General features: G+C 42.9%; 1 protein-coding gene across 5 annotated transcripts in view; it reads left to right on the top strand.

Annotated features, from left to right (window-relative positions):
* ralgps2 (Ral GEF with PH domain and SH3 binding motif 2) overlaps window positions 1–27,385 on the top strand; it is a 145,295-nt gene that overhangs the window by 12,180 nt on the left and 105,730 nt on the right. For 3 of the 5 annotated variants that reach the window (XR_008061771.1, XM_052458727.1, XM_052458743.1), the window contains exons 2-3: window positions 26,280–26,391; window positions 26,728–26,832. Coding sequence is in view for 4 of the 5 variants with exons in the window: in XM_052458727.1 (XP_052314687.1) it covers window positions 26,344–26,391; window positions 26,728–26,832 (153 nt within the window). In the remaining variant the exon portion in view is untranslated. Of the gene's footprint in view, window positions 1–1,259; window positions 1,362–26,279; window positions 26,392–26,727; window positions 26,833–27,385 lie in introns of all 5 variants that reach the window. The other 2 variants (XM_052458730.1, XM_052458737.1) reach the window with 2 other exon arrangements.

Consider the following 27,385-nt stretch of genomic DNA (forward strand, 5'->3'; position numbering starts at 1 on the left):
ATTTGCATGTATAGCCTACTGCGGTGCACACATTCACTGCTTATGTGAAGAAATAATGTAGGAACATTTTTAAGCTAAACCTTCAGCTCTGTTGCAGAAGCCTCACTGCTTTTAAAGGTATTGTTGATGTACAGTGGTTGTATGAATTTGGAATCTATCATCCCACAACTGTCCCAGAGGTCTGTTTTTGGAATATTTATTTCTGACACAGAATGACAAGCTGACCAATAGATAATGTTGGGTAACTATGGTGGATAGTAGATTGACATGGGCTAATGCTCTTTCTGTTCTCCACTCATCTTGTTGCCAGAGGAAATGTCTAACTTCAATATGCGCCTCGGAATTTGATAAGGACATGCACCGTTCCATCCCTGACTTCGGTCTTCACTTGTAGTGACGCCTGAGGACATGATCTCATGACGTACATTGGCTAATAAGAATTGAGATCTGAGAGAGCCATGTGTGATAAGTGCTTCGGAGCAGGGCGATTGGCAGCCGGGAGAAGCGAATTGTAATTATTATATTCAGTCCAGACATAATGGCCACTGGCTGCAAAGCATGGATTATTTTTTAGATGGGCATTACTGCCGCCGGGAATTTCGAGACCTGGTAAGTAATCATTTCACTGTTAGTCTACACAGCATGTAACAAATAACTATTTTATTTGTGTAGAAATTAACCAGGTTTAAACATTTATTTTCCCCAAAGAGAACCAAGCCTGCAATACTACTCCTGTGTCTTTATCATTAGAGTCCCTCTTGGCTTGCCCAGATTTCCCTTTTAGAGCCTCAGCTTACCCTGTGAGTGAGGTGCACCTATTTGAAGTGAACTGGAAGCCCCTTTCTCCAGATTTTCTTTGTTGTACTACTCTACTCAGTCTCCCTGGCCTGTGTAGGAGGCATCAGTTTATAACATAAATTTGTGCTCCGTCTGTAGATATCTTCACACCCGAAAGAGCACACAGACACACAGTTGGGAGGGAACCTGACCAAGATGGTGTGTAACATGTTTTACATCCTGATGGGCACATGTCTAGCAAGGGATTCTCCAGGGACCTGTGATGCCACTGTTCACACTCAAGACCAATGGGTGGAAGTATGACAATCACTTTACTGGGCATTACTACTCACTGCACTGACCTTAGCTTGGGCTCTGAAATGCAGACGACCGCAAAAACCCACAGTGGGAGAAAGAAACACTTGGGATTGAAAACAGTTAAGCTTACTCCTGTATTGACACTTTAATCTCCCTCCTTCTAGAACCCATGAAGGCCTTACCTTGGGTAGTAACCACCCAGCCCTCTGTCACCCTGCAGTGTGTCTGGTCCCAGAGGCTCGGCTCACCACTGCTGGCCTGTCTGGGTAAGCTGAGCTGTTAGCTGGTTGTGTCATGGAAAGCTGTGAACTTGGTCCAGAGCCCTGAGAGAGGATCATCAGATAAAAGCTCAGCTCACTGTCTGCCCTATAGAGCCAAGGAGGACGCACGCACGTGTACACACTACGCGTTATCCTCTTCTTCCCTTGTGATATCCTCTCAGGTTTACTATGGGCCTGTGATTTTAAAGAAAACAACACTTACCACCTCTTTCCCCACCTCTGTTCCTTCCCACGCTTTCTCTCTGCCTGTTGGGTATAGACATGCAGTGAATGTTGATGGTGTGTCAGAAACTTGAGATGACTTGTGTGTCACTGAGATTAATTCTGAATGGAGCGAGACGAGATGGCAGAAGTGTCTATTACAGGCATGACCACTGAGTGTGTGTGTGTGCTTCCTCTACAACTGAGGCAGGTTTGGACATGCAGGGACCTGGATAAACATGCTCTTCCACTCTGAGGAACGTTTCTGGAAGTTTCTTTAGTATCCTTTTTTTAATTCCTTTTCTATTTTGCCATATTTTTAACCGAGCTGTTTATCAATTTCTGAACCTACAGTGCATTCAGAAAGTATTCAGACCCCTAGACTTTATCCACCTTTTTGTTGCAGCCTTATTTTAAAATGGATTGAAAAAAAAGATCTACATTATTCTACACTCAACCCCATTATGACAAAGTGAAAACAGGTTTTTTTTTTGTGCAAATTTGATTAATAATAAACAAATTATTTACGTAAGTATTCAGACCGTTTTACTATGAGACTTGAAATTGAACTCGGGTGCATCTTGTTTCCATTGATCATCCTTGAGATGTTTCTACAACTTTATTGGAGTCCACCTGTGGTAAATTCACTTGATTGGACATGATTTGGAAAGGCACACACCTGTCTATATAAGATCCCACAGTTGACATTGCATGTCAGAGCAAAATCCAGCCATGAGGTCTAAGGAATTGTCCGTAGAGTTCCAAGACAGGATTGTGTTGGCGCACAGATCTGGGGAATGGTACCAAAACATTTATAATGTATAGAAGGTCCCCAAGAACACAGTGGCCTCCATTCTTAAATGGAATAAGTTTGGAACCACCAAGACTCTTCCTAGAGCTGGCCGCCCGGCCAAACTGAGCAATCAGGGTGAGAAGGGCCTTGATCAGGGAGGTGACCAAGAAACCGGTGGTCACTGACAGAGCTCCTCTGTGGATGGGAGAACCTTCCAGAGGACAACCATCTCTGCAGCACTCCACCAATCAGGCCAGACGGAAGCCTCTCAGTAAAAGGCATATGAATGCCCGCTTGGGAGTTTGCCGAAAGGCACGTAAAGGACTGACCATGCGAAACGGGAATTCTAAAAACCTGTTTATGCTTTGTCATAATGGGGTATTGTGTGTAGATTGAGGGGGGGAGAAATGTTTAAATAATTATAGAATAAGGCTGTAAAAAAATGTGGAAAGAGTCTAGGGATCTGAATACTTTCCGAATGCATTGTATATAATTTTACGGACACAGTATTAGTTGTTTTTAATCCCACCCTTGAGCTCCACTGAACCCCTCCCACCTATCTCTGAACACCATCCATTTTTTAAAATTTCTGTTGGCGATATATTTTTCAACTTTAGTTTCCTTTGTGTGAAAGTGGAAGGGGAGGGGAGGCTGGGAGACACTGGTGGAAACAATGCCGTGCCTATTTAAAAAAAAACAAATAAACAACAACAATTCAATAGAAATGAGTGTTTGGAAGGCCATGCATCCTGTATGTACTTGTCTTCTGTGAGGAGAAAAATACATTAATATTGTGTGCGTGTGGCCCCTGGCCATGTTGCTCTGTAGGAGAGGTGGCCCAGAGAGGTTTGAGCGGCTCTTTCAGGGAGGGAGAGAAAGAGCGAGGGGTTGAGAGGTGTGTAGCGGTTGAAGAGATGCAACTGTTTGTTCAGGCCGCAGCTGTTGCTCATCTTCCATTAGACAGTGCCCCCCCCCCCCCACACACACACACTCACTCACTCACTCACTCTCACAGAAGCGTACAATGTAACATTGTTCTGTTCTTTGTGGGAAAGAAGAAAGGATCAATCCATCATGACTGTGTGATGGAAAAATAACAGCCCATATATATACTGCCGCCCTCTGCTCTGCCTGCTTTTATTCCAATGAGAGGGGGCTCTACTGCTCTCGCTCCTCTTCTTGTTCTCCCCTTTTCTCAGAGGTTTTATACAGATCTTTCTTCGTGTGTGTGAGAGCATGCATGAGCATTTGGGTGTCAGGCTTTGTTCCTTTCCAGCGTGCAATGTGCACTCTGACCCAGTGAACTTTGAGAGCAAACACTTGTGTGTGTCTGTGTTCCCCTCCACACGTATAATAATAATAATAATAATACCCCTTTTGTACACAGACCCAAATCTCAGTCATTTACCATGCCTGCTTCTTTTTTGTTATTGGTGTATCTGAAAAATGTGCCATGTCCTCATTGGTTATACCCACATAGGTGATTGAAAGATGAACTGTTTTGCCGGTCGTTGGGGTAATACTATGGAAGTTTAGATGCCAATCACCATATAAATTCAATGATGAAAAATCCGGGAAGGAGGAGAGATGACTAGAAATGATTCGGTTGACAGTTTTATGTGTGGATTAATTGTCGGAGTAGAGGACCTTGTGCATTTCAGGTAAAATAACAACTCAATGTTTATATCCCAGGACAAATTTACTAGCAACAGCAAGCTAGCTAAATTGAACAAATTAGCTAGCAAGTGCAAGCTAACTAGCTAAATTGCCATACATTTTTTTATGCTTTCCGACCTGTCCCCAAAAGAATGTACCCTTTCCAACAATGCAGAGTTAAGATCAATTGAAATAGACACAAGGAATAAATACACAGTGATTACCGACTAACAAAACAAGTAAAAGTAAGATTATATAAAGGGGGAACCAGTACTGAGTCGATGTGCAGGGGTACGAGGTAACTGAGGTAGCCGTTTGTGAATGTTAACATGTTTAAAGGTGTCGATCACATCAGCTACAGTAAGCAAGGTCACCCAGCCGTTCGCGACAACTGGTGTTCTCATGCATGGTTCAATGTTGCTTGCCTCGAAGCAAGCATAGTAATTTGCTTTGCTTATTCTTGTATGGACGCTTTGCCTGTTTCACTCATCAGCGGTCGTAGCGGTTTTTCTTATACGTGTCCGGATTAATGTCCCACTCCTTGAAAGTGGCACTTCTAGCCTTTTAGCTCTGTGGTTGCTGCCTATAAGACATGGTTTCTGTGGGGACAACATTGTAAATGCACTTATTAATGAAGCTCGTTACTGATGTGGTTTACACAATGTTATCAGATGAATCCCGGGACATATTCCAGTCCTGCAGCTTAGTAGAAAAAAACAAATAGTTGTATAGCCATGTCTTATTTCCACTACGTCTTGGAAACATAGGATATTACAGTTTTAGGACCCGTCGGCGGGAAAGTCTCGAACTGAGCTTATCCAGTTGTTCTCCAGTGACTGCACTCTCGCAAGAAAAACAGAGCGCAGTGGCGGTCTACATGCTCATCGACATAATCTCGTCATGACGCTGCCTCACTTGCTTCTTGCACCGCTGCTTCCTCTTTCGAGTCCCGTGATCAGGATCTGGTCTGAGGTAAGCAGAATGTCTGGAGCTGCAGACTTGTTGAAGTAGAAATCTTTATCTAAATCAAGGTTAGTGATTGCTGTTCTGATGTCCAGAAGCTGTTTTCGTCATAGGAAATGAAGCAGCATTGGTCAGGAGCCCGTGACACTGGAGCTATCCACCGCAGCGCTATCTCTCTGACCCAGAGTTTTGCTTAGTGAAGCAGCTTCAAAGAGGAGTTGCTACACATTGTAGAGTCTGTTCCACTGCTTTGTTCATACGCCTGACTAGTGTCAGTACTGTTGCACAACTATTTTGCGCATATGTCAACACCGCTACACTAAGTAAACTCTGATAGTGCAATACATACAGCAGTATTTTTAAAGACATGTGCAGTGCACAGAAACAAGTGCAAGTCTTATGTTTCGTACTTAGTAGTTGTGTGTGACTAGAAGTATAAAACATCATCCTTAGCCTTTCCAATGAATGTGTAGTTTGGACCATCTGTGGCTATTTAGCTGCTCCACTACCTCCCAACAACGTGGGATAGAAAATAAATAACAGAAGAGGGGGAGGGTGCTGAGTTTCAAAGGAGCTCAGAGGGAAGGATGAGTGGAGGGTCACACACACCGCTTATCTTTCTCCAGCTCATAAAGCAGTCCTAACCCAGCTCTTATTATAGACCCATGCAGAGATAGGGCCAGCAGGATCAGAGCTCTACATGCTTCTACAGTGCTGCATGCTGGACAGTTTTGGTCAACATGGAAAACACACAGGAGGTCATATAGGGAGTGTTCAGCTACATCTCTCTTGTTTTCCTTTGGTCATGGGCACAGATTTGCAGATGTTATCGCAGGTGCAGCGAAATGCTTGTTTCTAGCTCCAACAGTGCATTAATAACACCTAGCAATCACATAATCCCCCCCCCCAAATAAATGAAGAAATGTCAGAATGAGCAGTGTGTGTGTGTGTGTGCGTGTGTGGACAGTATATGAATATAAGCAGTAGTTCTTGAGGATGAACCATGACTAGAATACAGTGTATATACAGTTGAAATTGGAAGTTTACATACACCGTAGCCAAATACATTTAAACTGTTTTTCACAATTCCTGATATTTTAAATCTAGTAAAAATTCTGTCTTCGGTCAGTTAGATCACCACTTAATTTTAAGAATGTGAAATGTCAGTATAATGGAGATAATTGTTTATTTCAGTGTTTTCTTTCATCACATTTCCAGTGGGTCAGAAGTTTACATACACTCAATTAGTATTTGGTAGCATTGTCTTTACATTTTTTAACTTGGTCAAACTTGGGTAGCATTCCACGAGCTTCCCACAATAAGTTGGGTGAATATTGGCCCATTCCTCCTGACAGAGCTGAGGTAGATGAATCAGGTTTGTAGGCCTCCTTGCTCGCACACACTTTTTCAGTTCTGCCCACAAATTTTCTATAGGATTGAGGTCAGGGCTTTGTGATGGCCACTCCAATACCTTGACTTTGTTGTCCTTTAGCCATTTTGCAACAACTTTGGAAGTATGCTTGGTGGTGTTGTCTATTTGGAAGACCCATTTGTGACCAAGCCTTTAACTTCCTGACTGATGTCTTGAGATGTTCCTTCAACATATCTGCATCATTTTCCTGCCTCATGATGCCATCTATGACTCAAATGATGTCAATTAGTCTTTCAGAAGTTTCTAAAGCCATGACATAATTTTCTGGAATTTTACAACCTGTTTAAAGGCACAGTCAACTTAGTGTATGTGAACTTCTGACCCACTGGAATTGTGATTATAAATTCAATAATATGTCTGTAAACAATTATTGAAAATATTACTTGTGTCATGCACAAAGACTTGCCAAAACTACAGTTTGTTACAAGAAATTTGTGGAGCTGTTGAAACACTTAGGTTGGAGTCATTAAAACGTGTTTATGTAAACTTCCGACTTCAACTGTACATATAAAGTGGGAAAAACGGTGTGTGAACATAATTATAGTGACCAGTGTTCAATGACTATGTACGTAGGGCAAAGCAGTCTCTAATGTTCAAGGCAGGGTATTGGGCGGAGGGTGTTTTAACAGTGCAATGGCTTGTAGATGGAAGCTGTTTATCAGTCTCTCGATCCCAACTTTGTTGCACCTGTACGGTCTCCTTCTTCTAGATTGTAGGGGGTGAACAGGCTTTGGGCGGGTGGCTGAGGTCCTTTATGATCTTCTTGGCCTTTCTGTGACAGCAGGTGCTGTTGATATCCTGGAGGGCAAGCAGTGTGCCCCCGATGATGCATTGAGCTGACCGCACCACCACCTGTAAAGCCCTGTGGTTATGGATGGTGCAATTGCCACCGCTCTCAATGGTGTGTATCTCTAGAAGTCTCTCTACCGTTTCCTGTAGTCCACGATCAGATCCTTCGTTTTGTTGACGTTGAGAGGTTATTTTCCTGGCACCACTCCGCCACGGGTTTCACCGCTTCCAGTAGGTTGTTTTGCCATTGTTTGTAATCAGGCCTATCGCTGTGTCGTCAACAAACTTGATGATTTGAGGTGAACAGGGAGTACAGGAGTGCGCACCCCTGTGGTGCCCCTGTGTTGAGAATTTGCGTAGCAGAGGTGTTCAGGGCTCAACATTTTAAGGTGTGTCCAGGTCAAGTAATAATATAGATTTCAGTTGAATGAATGGCCAAGTAAAAAAAATGACACCCAAACATCAAAAAATTACTCCAATCAGAATTGAATCAATGACACGGCTGTGCATTGTTGGCGTTGCCTGTATTCCTATTTGCTCCAGCCCTTTTCAATAAATGTTATATAAATGTTATATTTCAGTAAGTTAATACTTTGTAGCGCCACCTTTTGCTGCGATTACAGCTGTAAGTCGCTTGGGGTATGTCTCTATCAGTTTTTGAGAGACTGAAAGTTTTTCCCATTCCTCCTTGCAAAACAGCTCGAGCTCAGTGAGGTTGGATGGAGAGCATTTGTGAACAGCAGTTTTCAGTTCTTTCCACAGATTCTCAATTGGATTCAGGTCTGGACTTTGTCTTGGCCATTCTAACACCTGGATATGTTTATTTTTGAACCATTCCATTGTAGATTTTGCTTTATGTTTTGGATCATTGTCTTGTTGGAAGACAAATCTCCGTCCCAGTCTCAGGTCTTTTGCAGACTCCATCAGATTTTCTTCCAGAATGGTCCTGTATTTGGCTCCATCCATCTTCCCATCAATTTTACCATCTTCCCTGTCCCTGCTGAAGAAGAGCAGGCCCAAACCATGATGCTGCCACCACCATGTTTGACAGTGGGGATGGTGTGTTGAGGGTGATGAGCTGTGTTGCTTTTACGCCAAACATAACGTTTTGCATTGTTGCCAAAAAGTTCAATTTTGGTTTCATCTGACCAGAGCACCTTCTTCCACATGTTTGGTGTGTCTCCCAGGTGGCTTGTGGCAAACTTTAAACAACACTTTTTATGGATATCTTTAAGAAATGGCTTTCTTCTTGCCACTCTTCCATAAAGGCCAGATTTGTAATCTCAGCAAAAGGTGGCGCTACAAAGTATTAACTTAAGGGAGCTGAATAATTTTGCACGCCCAATTTTTCTGTTTTTGATTTGTTAAAAAAGTTTGAAATATCCAATAAATGTCGTTCCACTTCATGATTGTGTCCCACTTGTTGTTGATTCTTCACAAAAAAATACAGTTTTAGATCTTTATGTTTGAAGCCTGAAATGTGGCAAAAGGTTGCAAAGTTCAAGGGGGCCGAATACTTTCGCAAGGCACTGTAAGTGTTTAATGTTCTAAAGATGCAGCTTTTAAATGGTAATAATTATGAAAGTCGGAGTCTAAGCTATTCTCAATCACAGATTTATTTTTAATTACATTTTAGGCCACAAGAAGTGAAATTGAGCAAACAATATCAAGATGGAAAAATATGGGGAGTTTAAAGAACTGAATCTTAAACTTTTTCCTCAGCTGACAGAAATGATGCGTTGTTGGCCTAGGCCTATTAACATATTCTAGCAATGTGCAACCTGCCAAGGCCTAATGAGATCGCAGGAGGAGGCAACAATCCTTATCAGTTTATAATTATCCAGTTCTGAGGACGACAGTTTCTTTGCAGCCCATGATGATTTACAACGATCACGATGCACAGCCAGCGAGGTTCAATCTCCACTTTTCAGCGCACACAGAAAGCCAGATAGGCCTAGGCTACTACACATCTATTTTGTGCCACAGCTCCAACAGAGTAGAATAGGCTATTGGAAATAATTTGTCTCCACTAAATATATTTTGTCACTAGCTAGGTTTCCATCCAATGGCGACCAATTTAAAAAAAAAAAATGTATTTTTTATTTTATTCTCCTTTTTTTCTTTTCGTGTGACTATTCAAAAATCAACATAAAACCAATATGCACATTTTACCAGCAGAAATGTTTCCTTACAACTGACCAGTTGCAGGTAAAGGTTGTGCGTGGTGACTTGGTACCCATAAAAATACCTTTTGCAGTTAAATTCCCATATGCCAAAATAAAAGTTAATTGTGTTTCCATCACATTCTCAACTCGACTGATGGGTCTCACAAAAAATGTTGCGTTATATAGACTAATAATAAGAATACTATACTGAATTCATTAACATAAATATTAGTAACCAAACTAACATTGAATATTAGAAATTATGGTATTTAACAGTAAATGTGTTACTGGTGAGACTAGTGTGCCATCCCAGCGGCCTCCGCAATGGATTAGTCCTTCATATTTATTTTTTGGTAGGATGGTTGCTAGGGGACGAGAACATCGTCTATGGGCGGCAACCTCCTGTGTAGGTCACTCATTTTCAGTCACCCTTTGGCTGATGGTGTTACACCTCCCTTATTTTTTTTTAAAACTTAAGCTTGAGGACAGATTCTTAATTTAAAAATATTTTAGTTATTATTTTTCTTCCCATAGGGCAAGTGGCAAAAAAAGTAAATGTCAAGCCCTGGTGTTGTTTCCTACCTTCACAACTGGTCTGTACATACTCTGATGTGTGTGCCCAAGCTAAGCTGCATTGTAAGGGAGGAAATGATACCGCTTCCACAGGCTTTACCGTGCCTGTCGGTACCAGAGCCATGGCATTGTTCTAACCCAGCCTGTGAGTAGGGAGAGATGGTGTGTTTGAGAGAAAGGGAAACTGTCTGTTACAGAGAGAGTGTGTGTTTTAGACGGGTGCCTGTGCTTTTGTCAGGTTCCAGCACGTCGGCCCTCTTCCACCACAAGGCTCTTCCACCCAAAATCCCTGGGGCCCGACTGGCACCTTCTCCTGGGAAAAGGATGGTGTGGGTGTTACCCAGGTAGGGTGTGTGCTGTTACACTTGGTAGCTATTTGAACGTGAAAGGCCAGGCTATGATTAGGTTATTAGAGATAAACCTATTTTGCTCCAGCGCGAAGCCCGTTGTATCTATTCCTTGACAAAAGCAGACACGTGCGGTCTGTCTGTTATCTTGTTAGACAAACCAGAGTTAAAATGTCTGTTAGCTAGCTAGTAGTGTTGAGCTATTAGTGCTTTTGAGGTCCATTCAGTTTGGGTTAGATTATTAAAAAATAATTGCCGGTGTTGATAATTTAAAACAATAAATGAACTATGCATTATTTGGGTTGACTGCTGTAACGCAGATTAAAAAAAAAAAATACTCGTCCAATGAGGGTATTGACTGCCCATTACTGCTATTCACTTACTAACCATAATTTATTCACATTACTTTAGTTTAATACAATATTTTAGTTATATTATGTTGTTTGTGTGCTGTTCCGCTTTAACACGTTGTTTTCACGTTTAGATTATAAGCCTGAGAGAAAGAATAACATGTTTTGCTCAGGCACCTGTGAGAGGCCCATTGTAGCTGTTCCTTGACAAAAGCAGACACACCTGTTGTCTGTCTGTTAGCTAGCTAGTGAACTTAAGGTGTGTGTGTGTCAGCTAGCTAGTGAACCTAAGACCTGTCTGATGAGTTATCTGTATAGTTGCCAGTTTCCCCCTGTGCTTCCTACTAGTGTTTTTTTCTTTCACTTTTGCTCAGTGTACACATGCTGCTCTTCCTTCAGAAAGACATGCCTCAAAACTTTTATTAATTTGCACAATTTCTCATTTTATTTTGCTCGAAAATGACTACACATCGAAAATGACATTTGGTAGCAACTAGCTATGCTTGTATAGCTTTGAGCTGGATTTGTCTGTCTTTGCTATTTTATATTTGTTGTCGCTCGTTAGCATTGAGCCAACAGTATCTGATTTCTCTACTTGTTTGTGCTAATTTTGTTAACCCATGGGCCTCTGACCAGAAGGCTTTCTTGCATTTTTAGCACCCCCTTCTGTGCTATGCCATTAATACAGTAAATCCCAGGATGAGAGAAGGATTGTATGACGATGAAAATCTGGATACCCCCCAAGCCTAATGTTTATCACTAATTAACCATTTATTCACATTACTTTAATAAAATGTTTTAGTTGTGTATTTTAGAAATTTAAAAAATTTTGATTTCAATCCAAGTCATTTAATCTCTATAGAACTGCTGCCTATGCGCTCTGACAATTTCTGTAGTTCTGCAAAGTAAGGCATACTTTTATGACTGCTGAATACAAACTATTGATCACTTAGAATATGTATTTTCAGGTAGAGATCTCATGAACAGGGTTGCCGTGTCTTTTTATTTCAGCCAAATTGGGATACTTTGAAGAAAATGTATTGGTTGCGGGTTTTTGGGCTACTTCGGAATTGCATGGCGGCCACCATGGCTATGGCTTAAAAATAGAAATAGAATAGATGCGTGTCTAGAAATGACTGTGACAAAGCACAGCAAAACGACTAGGGGCTCTTAGAGTGCATTGCAAATATTTCCTCGGAGGTGGATTAAACCACATTCTGTCTGTCGACTTTCCTTATGGAAAACCATAGCAAGTGAAGGGTTTTAAACATGCTAAATTCTTGGGTCTTGAAATGGAAGTTATGGAGTTCCCTCGTGTGCGTCTGTAATAGGGAGAAGTTCACAAGGAAACTGACATTAAATGTGGATAATGATACAGTTGCATCTCTTGGCCACCAATTAGCATATTAATTCCTATGCAGGCTACTGTAGCCTACCATTTTATACAATAAATATGTTGAAATGATGATGATGATGATGATATCACTGGAGTCATTGCAAATCAGTTTGTGCCACTTGTGTAGCCTACCTGGAGCTGGCAAACATATTTAATAAATAGCCTTTAACTTCAGTTCATTGTTGTTGTAGCCTTGTGTTATTATGCAATTATTAGTGGCTATATTTATTTAGTGAAATTGTAAGTTAATGTGACCATGATCACAATTGATATGTCGCACTTGCCGATCAGTTGTTAGACTGCATGAAATGGAAGGTAAATCAGTCAGATTATGCCACAGGTATAAAAATAAAAAAAAACACTGGCTGTTGTTGACAAGCATAGGCCAATTCAGTTCATATCCATATTTTTATATTTGATTATGTGATTTGAAATGACAACCCCATCCTCAGTAGTCTGTTCCAGCAGGCTTTTGGGCAATGGAAGCATTTCTCACCTCGAAGTTGCCTCGCTGTTCATGTTGGAAAAAAATGAGTCTGTCAATTGGAACTAAGCAAGCTGCTACGTCATTAATCTTATATCTTGCCTAGGCTTCTGCAGGCTTTCTGACTTTACCATCAGGTCTATCAGGGGCACTATACTACCTGCATTTAGCTAACCAAATTGAAACGTTGGTCAATTTAGTAGTTTATAACCTCCCAAAATAACCAACATTTCGGTTAATCGCTCAGCAGTAGTAGTTAGTGAACCTAAGGTGTGTCGGTCTCTGTTAGACAACTTCGGTTCCCTAGTTGGCTAGCTAGTAGGGATGTGCATATCGCAAGACGATTCGATCCGTATCTAAATGCATGGGCTCCGATATATGGGGCGGCAGGGTAGCCTAGTGGTTAGAGCGTTTGACTAGTGACCGAAAGGTTGCAAGTTCGAATCCCCGAGCTGACATGGTACAAATCTGTCATTCTGCCCCTGAACAGGCAGTTAACCCACTGTCTAGGCTGTCATTGAAAATAAGAATTTGTTCTTAACTGACTTGCCTAGTAAAATAAAGGTGTAAAAAAACAAAATAAAAAAAATTAAAAGGAACAATACATTTCAGTTAGAAATTCGGTTTGAGTAGAGGAATGAATTGGTGCGATATGATTTGATGCACTCACATTTGTTGCATAAACACATTATTTTCTATTAGAAATCTGCTGCTCATGAGCTGGGATGTCTGAGTTGACTTCTGTGTGTGTTAGGGCTGCACAATTAATCAAATTCAGATCAAAATTGCAATTTTGAGATGTGCAATATCCATATCGCAAGAGGCTGATATGTTCTCTTTTCTTTGACACTGTTAATACAACAAAAACTAGACGATGGTACAACCTCCAATGAGAGACGCTGGATTCTGTTCATTCACGACATACACATTCTACACCATCTGCTTTGAACTGTCAATTGATTTCAGGAATCAGTCACTGATATGGGGTAACCACTGCTTAGTCTGTTAGTCTATGTTGAACAATGATATTACTGCATCTGACTATGAAGAGATGGTGACTGACTGATTTTGTCAACTGCAGTCCAGGAGAAGTTGTTCCTAATCTATAGCGCCATGGCTCAATATGGGATCAATGATGTGTCTCACACACTCACACCTTTGTGAAATTTCAGGATGTTTTGGGGAGTAAAAATGTTTGACAATTAAGTCCTATTTTCCCTAACCCCGTAAGTTTAAAATGGCATTTAAACAAATTCAGGACATGAAAACAAGTTTTCATACCCTTTCAGGACATTGGGGTGATTTGCTAGGACATTGGGCTAGGACATCCTGATAAGGTTGGAAAACAAGTACACACACCAGGTTTTCCGTCAAGAAAATTTGGCGCCAGACAACGTGACCGAGAAGATTTTGATTTACTGGGTATTTGAGAAATATACCAGACATCCATATGCTTTGGGTGCGAAACGCATTAGTGTCCAGCCACGGTGCTCTAAATCACATTTAGATAATTGTATTTCATTTTAACAGTAGAACAGTGTCTTCATACCTGCGATAAATAAATTAATATCATTAAAAATATATAAAAATATATAAAAAAAAAACATTTAGCCCAGAAGAACAAGTTGCCTATGCAGTAATAAAACTTGAAATATAATAGTTGTATATCTTTTGCGGGAGTAAAAATGGAAACCCGTGCTCACACAACTAACACGTTTCCAAGCATTATGAGCCTATGAAGTATATTTGCCTTTGAAGTTGGAGCATATCAACTGGTATAGTATTTCCATCAATGACTAAAAAGCTTTATTTTGCAATGGTTTTTCTTTTTTTTGGGTCCAAAAGCCAGAAATTACCGGCTAACGGAAACCATGACACACACACAGAGGATCACAATGACCTTAATAACGTCCCTGCTATTGGTATTCATGTCAGCTGAGCCTGATAGCTAGAGGCAATATGCATTTAACGTTGTGATGGGAGTGGGATGGGGTAATGCTGCTGTTATTAACCCACATTATTCTAGAGGTAAATAAATACGAATTAAGTGACTTTTTGACAGAATCCCTTTTGATTGAAACAAACCTTTCCATACATATTTGTCCATTTTGACCAACTGGTCAAAGTGACTTTGGACCTGAATGCCAGAACTTTCAGGAGATGGGATGTCCTCAAAGTTGACCCATTTTGCATACCATGCCATGAGACATCAATGTCTTCATCACTGAAATAGTTCAACGGTTGAGTTTGATATCATTTAAAAACAGACAAACAGGGTTATCAAACTATACTTTATTTATTGATAGAAAAAATAAAAGATTTGACATGTTTTTAGATAATTGACATTTTTAAAGTACATTGTTTTTTGTTTAAAATAATGAAATGGTGACAACTAAGCTTTTTAAATTATTTAAATCGCAACTGTTTATGTAGTGATGAAGACATGGATATGGATGTGGTGGGGAATGCAAAATAGGTCAACAACATATTTTTATCTCTTGAATGTTTGGGCATTCAGATCCAAAAAGTCCCTTTCTGACAACTTCTACAATGGGCCAATATGTATGGAAGGTTTTGTTCAAATCAAAAAGGGTGTTGTCAAAAAGTGATTGAATTCAAATGAATTTACCCCTAGTTCTAGCTACACTTGACATTTTGACTGTCTCGCTGATATGATATAGGCTTGGAACGTTGAAGTTGGATGCTTAAGGATCCTTGATGTCCTGCGTGTCTGTAGTGTAGACAGATAAAACCCTTTAAGACTCATAAAGGAGCAGATGGAGATCTCAGCCGGTTTCCTATGAGTACGATTCAGTGACCGCTCTTCTGGCTATTGTTCCCCTGCCTTATTACTTCACGCATTACCTGCCTGACTCTCCACAACAATCTGTACTGACTGCTGCTGCTGCTGCACCACATTTCCTCCCTCTATTCCTTCTTGTCTGTCGCTGAGCTCCGGCCTCCAGTCTTCAGCAGGAGAAGCTGGGATGAGGCCAGGCTGGCTGCTCCCCTGTGACCCACAAATCAGGCCAGACTTGTGCACACACACACACACACACACACACACACACACACACAGTGTGCACAACTCACACGTGACAGCCTTCTGCTCTGGGACCCTAACCTCTTCCTCTGTTTGTCCCTCTGCATCTATTAGTTTTCCCCCTCCATAGGCTGCTGGTGTCAGGATCTGTATAAAGAACCCGGTTCTGGTCTGAGTGTTGGTGTCAGTGTTGGTTTATCATAGATGTGTCTGTCTCACTGGGGGAATGTGCCACTGCCAGGCTAGGAGAGGTGAGGAGAACAGACTGGCTGCACAGCCTGAGCTCTAATTATCAACCGGAGAGGGGGACCGGGAAGGGATAGGGTGCCTGTGTCTGTGTGCGCATGCATGTGGCTAAAAAAAGCCAAATCGCACTACCAAGGTCAGAGCTACTGATTAGGGACCAGTGTATTTTTCGCAAATGGGCTGGAGCCAGGCTAACAGCAAGCATGCCGCCTCCTGTGTGTGTGTGTGTGTGTGTGTGTGTGTGTGTGTGTGTGTGTACATCTACTTGCTCGTGTGTGTGTGTACATCTACTTGCTCGTGTGTGTGTGCGCGTACATCTACTTGCTCGTGTGTGTGTGCGCGTACATCTACTTGCTCGTGTGTGTGTGCGCGTACATCTACTTGCTCGTGTGTGTGCGCGTACATCTACTTGCTCGTGTGTGTGCGCGTACATCTACTTGCTCGTGTGTGTGTGCGCGTACATCTACTTGCTCGTGTGTGTGTGTGCGTACATCTACTTGCTCGTGTGTGTGTGTGTGCGTACATCTACTTGCTCGTGTGTGTGTGTGTGTGCGTACATTTACTTGCTCGTGTGTGTGTGTGTGTGCGTACATCTACTTGCTTGTGTGTGTGTGTGTGCGTACATCTACTTGCTTGTGTGTGTGTGCGTACATCTACTTGCTCGTGTGCGTACATCTACTTGCTCGTGTGTGTGTGCGTACATCTACTTGCTCGTGTGTGTATCTACGTGCACGCGTAGATAATTACGTAGACGTGCGCACACAAGTAGGTAGGTCTACCTGGGCAGGCGGGTGTGGGCGCGTCTATCTGGGCTTGTTTGAGTGTTGTGATAGTGTGTTAGAGCAGCACAGACTCTCTACTTCTCAATCTTCAATACCATCATACTTTTCAACACCAGGGACTGAAACTTCACCGCCATTGTGATTTTTTTTTTACCCAGCATTTGGCTGGTTATGGCTTTATGCGCTGATCATTTCCACTATCAGCTGTCAATCATCCATCTCTGTTCATGTTCTCCAGTGACCTCCTGTTACTCCCACTCAGTCAATAGTAACTCTCCCCTGGGGCTGGCCTTTTTAAACCGTCTGTCTGCCCTTGGCCAGTCTGCTCTCCCATTGGCTCTTGCCGCCTGTCTGTTGCAGATTATTAATAATCATGTTTCACTGGGATGCTGAGGTGTGTGAGGCAAAGTCGTCATTTGGTTTTCAGTCTGTAGAAAAGCACCATGGTTGCTAGGCAACCAAGATGCAGGCAGGTGGCGTGAGCTGCCTTGGCAAATGACTGGATTCTGCAAACTGTGTGTGTCCCCTCTAGCAGTGTTGCCATAAAATGCTCACATAGATGAGATGGCCTACTTGATGAGGTTCTCTCTTGGGACCAGCAACCCCCTTTCCTAATGTGAATCTGAGCTTCCTTCCCCACTCAGTAAGCTTCCTTCCCCTGGCTCAGGGGGAACCAATGGCATGTTAAGTGATGGTGTGAAGAGGCTTTCACTGTGGCTGCCGTGTGCTCAGACACCGTCCTGAATAACAGGACACTCACACCTCTCTTGTGCCCCTAACCTGCTTGTATCGACCAGCTTACAGTGGCAGGCATGCAGCCACATGCTGTGTGTTTGAGTCATTATTGTGTGTGACTGGCTCAGTGGCCCCTCTCAGCTCCTGTTCAACACCCCCCCCCATGGCTGGTTGTGGCTTTATGCCCTGATCATTTCCACTGACTGACAAAATGAGTTCTGAGTTTGCGTAGGCTACATGTTAATGTCACTGTTACTAACTGTTCAGCAATGGCACTTGATGAAAATTGACTAATGTTGATGCTATTCGCTCTGGCTGTAAGACTATAAAAGAGGTGTATGCTATCATGTGTTTCTCAGTGTGCTCAGCACAGTGAGCACACTGACCCACTTTGGGCCTGTGCAGTCTGCACAGTTTATAAATGCATGAGACTGGCTGGCATAGACAAACACAGTGCTGCTTTAGATGCTCAATGTTTCTACAACTAGGCTTATCTGTCTGCAGAAATTAAAGCTTATCAGAGATGCATATGATTTACTGTGATCTGTGGGATTTAGCTTAGCGTTAGTGTATGAGAAAAGCCACACATTAAGGGTGTCATAGACCCAGTCCTGCACTGCTGGGGGACTGCTGGCTATAAGATACTCACAGCTTTTCACTGACACGCATGACCTCACACTGTCACATGCCTGTTCATTTACTGGATGCAGCAGCTGACCCCGATCTCACACACACACAGCTTGTCTCATAAGCAGTGACACTGCACAGCTAACTGTCACACCAACAACACGCCTATTTGTCTGTGGGGACTAGTGACTCATCACTGAGCCAGACTAACTGACTTACACTATAGAATGTGATTGTTGGAGAGATGAGATTATAGGACAGCTCACATTGGGTCAGTGACTGGCCTGACCCTTTCTTGGTGGAATGAGTCATTGAAGGTGGCAGAATGCTGTGGCTCTGCTCTTTCCTCAGATCAGTGTTTGTGCAGTCTGTCATTGGCTGTTCTTTCTCTGTGGGTGTGAGGCATCTGTTGCCCTCACGCACAGGCCCCGTATTTGTAAATACACACACCCTGAGTAGAGGCAGATGACCATATGGTTTTCAGTTTCCGCTACTTTCTGTTGTAGATGAGCTCTTTGGGGCTTAGAGGACAAGATGGGCACATGAGAAGGAGGGAGGAGACCGGGCCCACTTTCTGAAGAGTTGAGGGTGAGGAGAGAATTTGTTGAGTGATAGGTCAACAGGAGAGGGAGTGAGGGAAGGTCAGCATTTTAAAACGTGTATTTTTCCATATAGACACATGCACTGAGATTGTCTGTCTGATGCTTTCAAATGCACTGTTTGATTAAATAATTAACACAAATGACGAGTGAGTCCGACCGCAATAGATTTGATTGTGTCAGGCTGAAATGACAGTGACTGACTAGCACCCGTTGTCTCCTCTTGCTGCAGCGACCACCACATAACATCAACAGTGTTTATAGTGTTGTCTCTCTCCTCCTGCTGCAGCGACCACCACAGAACATCAACAGTGTTTATAGTGTTGTCTCTCTCTCCTGCTGCTGCAGCGACCACCACAGAACATCAACAGTGTTTATAGTGTTGTCTCTCTCCTCCTGCTGCAGCGACCACCACAGAACATCAAATGTTTATAGTGTTGTCTCTCTCTCCTGCTGCTGCAGCGACCACCACAGAACATCAACAGTGTTTATAGTGTTGTCTCTCTCTCCTCCTGCTGCAGCGACCACCACAGAACATCAACAGTGTTTATAGTGTTGTCTCTCTCTCCTGCTGCTGCAGCGACCACCACAGAACATCAACAGTGTTTATAGTGTTGTCTCTCTCTCCTCCTGCTGCAGCGACCACCACAGAACATCAACAGTGTTTATAGTGTTGTCTCTCTCTCTTCCTGCTGCAGCGACCACCACAGAACATCAACAGTGTTTATAGTGTTGTCTCTCTCTTCCTGCTGCAGCGACCACCACAGAACATCAACAGTGTTTATAGTGTCTCTCCTCCTGCTGCAGCGACCAGCACAGAACATCAAGTGTTTATAGTGTTGTCTCTCTCTCCTGCTGCTGCAGTGACCACCACATAACATCAACAGTGTTTATAGTGTTGTCTCTCTCTCCTCCTGCTGCAGCGACCACCACAGAACATCAACAGTGTTTATAGTGTTGTCTCTCTCCTCCTGCTGCAGCGACCACCACAGAACATCAAATGTTTATAGTGTTGTCTCTCTCTCCTGCTGCTGCAGCGACCACCACAGAACATCAACAGTGTTTATAGTGTTGTCTCTCTCTCCTCCTGCTGCAGCGACCACCACAGAACATCAACAGTGTTTATAGTGTTGTCTCTCTCTCCTGCTGCTGCAGCGACCACCACAGAACATCAACAGTGTTTATAGTGTTGTCTCTCTCTCCTCCTGCTGCAGCGACCACCACAGAACATCAACAGTGTTTATAGTGTTGTCTCTCTCTTCCTGCTGCAGCGACCACCACAGAACATCAACAGTGTTTATAGTGTTGTCTCTCTCTCTTCCTGCTGCAGCGACCACCACAGAACATCAACAGTGTTTATAGTGTTGTCTCTCCTCCTGCTGCAGCGACCAGCACAGAACATCAAGTGTTTATAGTGTTGTCTCTCTCTCCTGCTGCTGCAGTGACCACCACATAACATCAACAGTGTTTATAGTGTTGTCTCTCTCTCCTCCTGCTGCAGTGACCACCACATAACATCAACAGTGTTTATAGTGTTGTCTCTCTCTCTCCTCCTGCTGCAGTGACCACCACATAACATCAACAGTGTTTATAGTGTTGTCTCTCTCTCCTGCTGCTGCAGTGACCACCACATAACATCAACCGTGTTTATAGTGTTGTCTCTCTCCTCCTGCTGCAGTGACCACCACATAACATCAACAGTGTTTATAGTGTTGTCTCTCTCTCCTGCTGCTGCAGTGACCGCCACATAACATCAACCGTGTTTATAGTGTTGTCTCTCTCTCCTGCTGCTGCAGTGACCACCACATAACATCAACAGTGTTTATAGTGTTGTCTCTCTCTTCCTGCTGCAGCGACCACCACATAACATCAACCGTGTTTATAGTGTTGTCTCTCTCTCTTCCTGCTGCAGCGACCACCACAGAACATCAACAGTGTTTATAGTGTTGTCTCTCTCTCTTCCTGCTGCAGCGACCACCACAGAACATCAACAGTGTTTATAGTGTCTCTCCTCCTGCTGCAGCGACCAGCACAGAACATCAAGTGTTTATAGTGTTGTCTCTCTCTCCTGCTGCTGCAGTGACCACCACATAACATCAACAGTGTTTATAGTGTTGTCTCTCTCTCCTCCTGCTGCAGCGACCACCACAGAACATCAACAGTGTTTATAGTGTTGTCTCTCTCCTGCTGCTGCAGCGACCACCACAGAACATCAACAGTGTTTATAGTGTTGTCTCTCTCTCTTCCTGCTGCAGCGACCACCACAGAACATCAACAGTGTTTATAGTGTTGTCTCTCTCTCTTCCTGCTGCAGCGACCACCACAGAACATCAACAGTGTTTATAGTGTCTCTCCTCCTGCTGCAGCGACCAGCACAGAACATCAAGTGTTTATAGTGTTGTCTCTCTCTCCTGCTGCTGCAGTGACCACCACATAACATCAACAGTGTTTATAGTGTTGTCTCTCTCTCCTCCTGCTGCAGCGACCACCACAGAACATCAACAGTGTTTATAGTGTTGTCTCTCTCCTCCTGCTGCAGCGACCACCACAGAACATCAAATGTTTATAGTGTTGTCTCTCTCTCCTGCTGCTGCAGCGACCACCACAGAACATCAACAGTGTTTATAGTGTTGTCTCTCTCCTCCTGCTGCAGCGACCACCACAGAACATCAACAGTGTTTATAGTGTTGTCTCTCTCTCCTGCTGCTGCAGCGACCACCACAGAACATCAACAGTGTTTATAGTGTTGTCTCTTTCTCCTCCTGCTGCAGTGACCACCACATAACATCAACAGTGTTTATAGTGTTGTCTCTCTCTCCTCCTGCTGCAGCGACCACCACAGAACATCAACAGTGTTTATAGTGTTGTCTCTCTCTCCTCCTGCTGCAGCGACCACCACAGAACATCAACAGTGTTTATAGTGTTGTCTCTCCTCCTGCTGCAGCGACCAGCACAGAACATCAAGTGTTTATAGTGTTGTCTCTCTCTCCTGCTGCTGCAGTGACCACCACATAACATCAACAGTGTTTATAGTGTTGTCTCTCTCTCCTCCTGCTGCAGTGACCACCACATAACATCAACAGTGTTTATAGTGTTGTCTCTCGCTCCTCCTGCTGCAGTGACCACCACATAACATCAACAGTGTTTATAGTGTTGTCTCTCTCTCCTCCTGCTGCAGTGACCACCACATAACATCAACCGTGTTTATAGTGTTGTCTCTCTCTCCTGCTGCTGCAGTGACCACCACATAACATCAACAGTGTTTATAGTGTTGTCTCTCTCTTCCTGCTGCAGCGACCACCACATAACATCAACCGTGTTTATAGTGTTGTCTCTCTCCTGCTGCTGCAGTGACCACCACATAACATCAACCGTGTTTATAGTGTTGTCTCTCTCTCCTGCTGCTGCAGTGACCACCACATAACATCAACAGTGTTTATAGTGTTGTCTCTCTCCTCCTGCTGCAGTGACCACCACATAACATCAACAGTGTTTATAGTGTTGTCTCTTTCTCCTCCTGCTGCAGTGACCACCACATAACATCAACAGTGTTTATAGTGTTGTCTCTCTCTCCTCCTGCTGCAGCGACCACCACAGAACATCAACAGTGTTTATAGTGTTGTCTCTCTCTCCTCCTGCTGCAGCGACCACCACAGAACATCAACAGTTACAAGTTCTGATACCAAAATCACTCATTTGTTTAGGAAAAACATTCCCTCAACTCTTGCTCTCTTTACGTGACATGTATGCATCGCATGCATGTGACCAATAGGCTATACGTCAGGCCCTATCATAATCGCATCAATAAATTGGTTATAATGAACTCAGAAAACTTACACATTGACAGAATAATGGATGCAGAGGGCGTGACAAACTCAAAACGGGGGAATGTTCACTGGTTGCTCGGGATGTAATGGGGAAGTCGGATGTGTGGAATAAATTTGACTAGTTGTGGAAAATACTGGAGATCAAGAATAAGGACCAAGCACTGCGTGCATATTATGTGTGCCAAACGGGTGCTGTTAAATTATATTGTCATATTACTGACCATTTGGAACAATGTAAACACATTTATTACAGCAAAGACTAAAAACATGGCATAAATTCCCATTTATTGTTTACGCTAATTATTCAATTTATTTTGTTTTAAAACTAAAATGCTTGATTGCATTTAAAATCATGACTGACTCATATGCTGTGTGATGCCATGAACGAATGAATGATTGATTGGTACAGTAGCCTATATAACCATTGAAATATAGGCCTAAGTGAGTTACGGTATTAAGACTAAACAGGATGCGCTCTTAGGCCTGCAGCCCGATGGTGGTTTTTAAAGGCTGCTATCCTAAGTCTGCTAATTATGACATTACTTATTATTGTAATGATGATCATAATAGTAATAATAACAATGAGATAAACAAAATGGAGGGTTATTATAAATAGTTTTTCTGACAATTTGGAACAGTGTAAACAACACTAAATAAAAGTATAAATAATACCAGAGAGGCTGTTCTAATGGGGGGGGGGGGGGTATAACAGTAGACACATTTGTGAAATTGTTTATCCGGCATGTAGTTGTGTGAGGCTTGGTGCTCACAGAATCAGTAGGCTATTAAACAAACTCAGTCTTTATTTATGTATGGATGATTTATACAGGCACTTTTTAACTTAAGCTATTGATTTTTAGACCTAATTAAGTTGGCTTCATCTCTCCTCACTTTGACAATTAAGGCAAGGGCTGTTTTCTCATCTCCTAACTCTGCTGCTGCCTCTGCCACATTGTTCTCAACACCATTATGCTGGTTAACTTTGCTATTGTTCACATAGCAACTTGGTCTAGGAAAAGGAGCCAATACAACACACAGCGCATGGATGTTTCAGAACGGGGAACAGCAACCGCAATCCAATGTGGGAGAAAGCACGTTTTTAATAAATTAATATTGTTTTTAGTAGCTTTTGCAGCATTGTTCTTACTTAATATAATCATATAAAATGTCAGTAGCTCATGTCTCAGTGATGGACTGTGCCATCCCCACAGCCTACACAATGGATTCGTCCACTCTGACAGGCGCCAATCAAACAGGTGTTTTGTACACCACAAAATGTTTTTTTTTTTTGGGTTGCTGCTCGACTAGAGAAATCTCGGTCAACCAAACAATCGACCAGTCGACTAAATGGGGTCAGCCCTACTGGAAATGGAACAGGGTAGTGAAGGGTTTAGGGCGTGAGGGCATCGAGCAGGGCCCTCAACCCTTTTCCTAGAGCTACCCTCCTGTAGGTTTTCGCTCCAACCCCAGTTGTAACAAACCAGATTCAGTTTATGAACCAGATAATTATTATAATGTGCTAGATTAGGGTTGGAGGGAAAACCTATAGGATAGTAGCTCTCCAGGAAGGGGGTTGGAGAGCCCTGGGATAGAGAACAGGGGAGAGGATTTAGAGGGACTTGCTAGGCCTGGCTGTTGAGTCAGGTTGAGTCATTGTGTTTCCAGGGGCCCCAATCTTTCCTCTTCAACACTTCCCCTGCTACATGCCCCAACATGAGGCTTTCAACCCTCTACCCCTCCTCTTCTCCATTCAGGAGCTGTCTGGTTCATCTCCGGATTGCTCAGAGGCAGGAACATCAGCTGATCCACACATTCCCAAATACAAAGCGCATTATCCAACAGTCTAACAGGCGATGCGGTGTCGCTCGACCAACTGGGATCTAGGAGGGGGCGATGTGTTCATCAGAGCTCTGAGATGCTGTGTTAATGTGGACTCATCTCTGTGTGTGGCTCTACTTATCAGCAGCCAGATTAATAAATCTTTTTTTTTTACCCCTTTTTCTTCCCCAATTTCGTGGTATCCAATTGGTAGTTAGTCTTGTCTCATCGCTGCAACTCCCGTACGGACTCGGGAGAGGCAACGGTCGAGAGCCATGCGTGGCCCGAAACACAACCCAGCCAAACCCCACTTCTTCTTGACACAATGCCCACTTAACCCAGAAGCCAGCCGCACCAATGTGTCGGAGGAAACACCGTACACCTGGCAACTGTGCCAGCGTGCACTGCGCCTGGCTCTCCACAGAAGTCGCTAGTGCGCGATGGGACAAGGACATCCCTGCCCGGCCAAACCCGGGCGACGCTGGGCCAGTTGTGCGCCGCCACATGGGTCTCCCGGTCGTGGCCGCCTGCGACAGAGCCTGGACTCGAACCCAGAATCTCTAGTGGCACAGCCTTAGACCACTGCACCACGTGTGTTATAAAATATTTTTATGATGTCAGGAAAAGTGTATTTAATCAACCGGGTGTATTTTCTACCCATTTATCTACTCTGAGCCTTGGAGTGGTTGTTTCCCTTGCTCTGCATGGGTAACGCTGCTTCGAGGGTGGCTGTTATCTATGTGTTCCTGGTTCGAGCCCAGGTAGGAGCGAGGAGAGGGACGGAAGCTATACTGTTACACTGGCAATACTAAAGTGCCTATAAGAATATCCAATAGTCAAAGGTTAATGAAATACAAATGGTATAGAGAGAATTAGTCATGTAATTCCTATAACTACAACCTAAAACTTCTTACCTGGGAATATTGAAGACTCATGTTAAAAGGAACCACCAGCTTTCGTATGTTTTAATGTTCTGAGCAAGGAACTTAAACGTTAGCTTTCTTACATGGCACATATTGCACTTTTACTTACTTCTCCAATACTTTGTTTTTGCATTATTTAAAACAAGTTGAACATGTTTCATTATTTATTTGACACTAAATTGATTTTATTGATGTATTATATTAAGCTAAAATAAGTGTTCATTCAGTATTGTTGTAATTGTCATTATTACAAATAAAATAAAATAAATCAGCCGATTAATCGGTATCGGCGTTGAAAAATCATAATCGATCGACCTCCAGTCTCTACTGCTCCTGCTGTCTCTAGAGAGTTGAAAACAGCAGATCTGGTGAACAGGTCAGGGTTCCATAGCCGCACTATTACATTGACCCCCCATTTGTTTTGTACACTGCTGCTACTCGCTGTTTATTATCGATGCATAGTCACGTCACCCCTACCTACATGTAAAAATTACATCAACTGACCTGTACCCCCCCCATATTTACTCGGTATCGGTAATCCTTGTGTATAGCCTCGTTATTGTGTTACTTTCTATTCTTTTATACTTTAGTTCATTTGATAAATATTTTCTGAACTCTTGAACTGCGCCGTTGGTTAAGGGCTTGAAAGTAAGCATTTCACAGAAGGGTCTACACTTTTGTTGTATTCGGCGCATGTGACATAGTTTGATTTTGATGAATCTGACTCATTGTCAAAGTATCCCTTTAAGCCTACAAGTCTCTATTATACGATGCTCCATGATGGTATGAGGGGAGGGGGGGGCAAACACAGCATTTTTATACATGACCCTTTAAGCATGATGATGTTCATTTCTTTATTAACTGAGGACTCTCACCTTTGTGGAAGCACCTGCTTTCAATATACTTTGTATCATTCATTTATTCAAGTGTTTCCATTATTTTGGTAGTTACCTATATTTCGTATGTTTCTCTCTCGCTCTCCTCTGTATCTCTCTCCACATCTGAAGTGAATTGCTTACCAGTTTCATCCACAAGGTGGCACTGTTGATCCAGGGTCTGATAAATTAAGCATTAGATTTTTACATTTTAGTCATTTAGCAGACATGGGTTTACATGTAGTTTCTCTTTGTCATTGTAATTGTTTGTGTGTCCAGAGTGCACACACTGAGGATGAGGATGAGGAGTGGTCTCCTGCACTAACAGACTGATGGTGTGGGAATGATGGACCTCCCCAATGGCCAATCAAGCATCACCACTGCCTCTGAGGTGAGACACACACACACCTTTATCTCCTAAACTCCTTACATTCTAATTATTAACATTTTGGCAATGAAGCCCTTTATCTACTTTCCCAGAGTTAGATGAACTTGTAGATACCGTTTTTAGTACATAAAGGAAGTAGGAAAGGCCTCTTGCCAAAATCCTGAAGTATCCCTTTAATTTCTGTGTCCGTGCAGGGCTTGAACATAAGTGCACTGTAGTGTTCCCCCAGGAGAGGTTTGGGAAACACTGATATAAAGAGCATTGTGGGTGTCAATCAAACCCCTATTTCTTTGAGCTTTTAGTTTCCCATGTTCCCTGTCCTAACGTGCATGTCTCCAGAAGAGCAGCAGCTCAGAGTCTCTCAGTGAGAAGGGTTCTGAACTGAAGAAGAGTTTTGATGCCGTCGTCTTCGATGTCCTGAAGGTCACCCCGGAGGAGTATGCAGTAAGTAGCTACCTATCCAACATATTGTGTTTGTGTGTGTAAGGAATATTACTTATGTGACCATGAGACACAAGAGGGAAGGGGAATGACAATGATGCATCTGGGACAGTCTTTTAGAAGGAGGTGTAAGTGGGTGAGTTCAGGAAGAATTGATGTGTGTTGGCAGGAGGGGACACTTGCCCTAATTTCCTCTGACATGCTCAATAGAACAAGGCCTATCTAAAAGCTACAGCTCCCAGCCTCCGATGGATCAAAACAGTCTGCCTTAATATCCTAGACAGTCAGTTTCCATGATGTCAGACAACATAAACCAGCTCACTGCGTATTATAGACGATCACTCTGTAGAGTATAACGAATGGCCTGTCATTTACCTGCTTTTCCCTGAAAAGCCAAAGCGCTGTATATTATTTATTGGAGATTTAGATCCATTGTCTGACTGGTTTTTCTGCAGGCAGTACGGTTAGAGCATTACTGCAACGCAGCTGTTTTTTGATGTGATTAGTGCAGCAGCTCGTTATCGCTGACACAGGTCCTCTGGTTAAGTATTTAGGA

The sequence above is a fragment of the Oncorhynchus keta genome, chromosome 1 (assembly GCF_023373465.1).
Source record: "Oncorhynchus keta strain PuntledgeMale-10-30-2019 chromosome 1, Oket_V2, whole genome shotgun sequence".
Taxonomy (NCBI): Eukaryota; Metazoa; Chordata; class Actinopteri; order Salmoniformes; family Salmonidae; genus Oncorhynchus; species Oncorhynchus keta.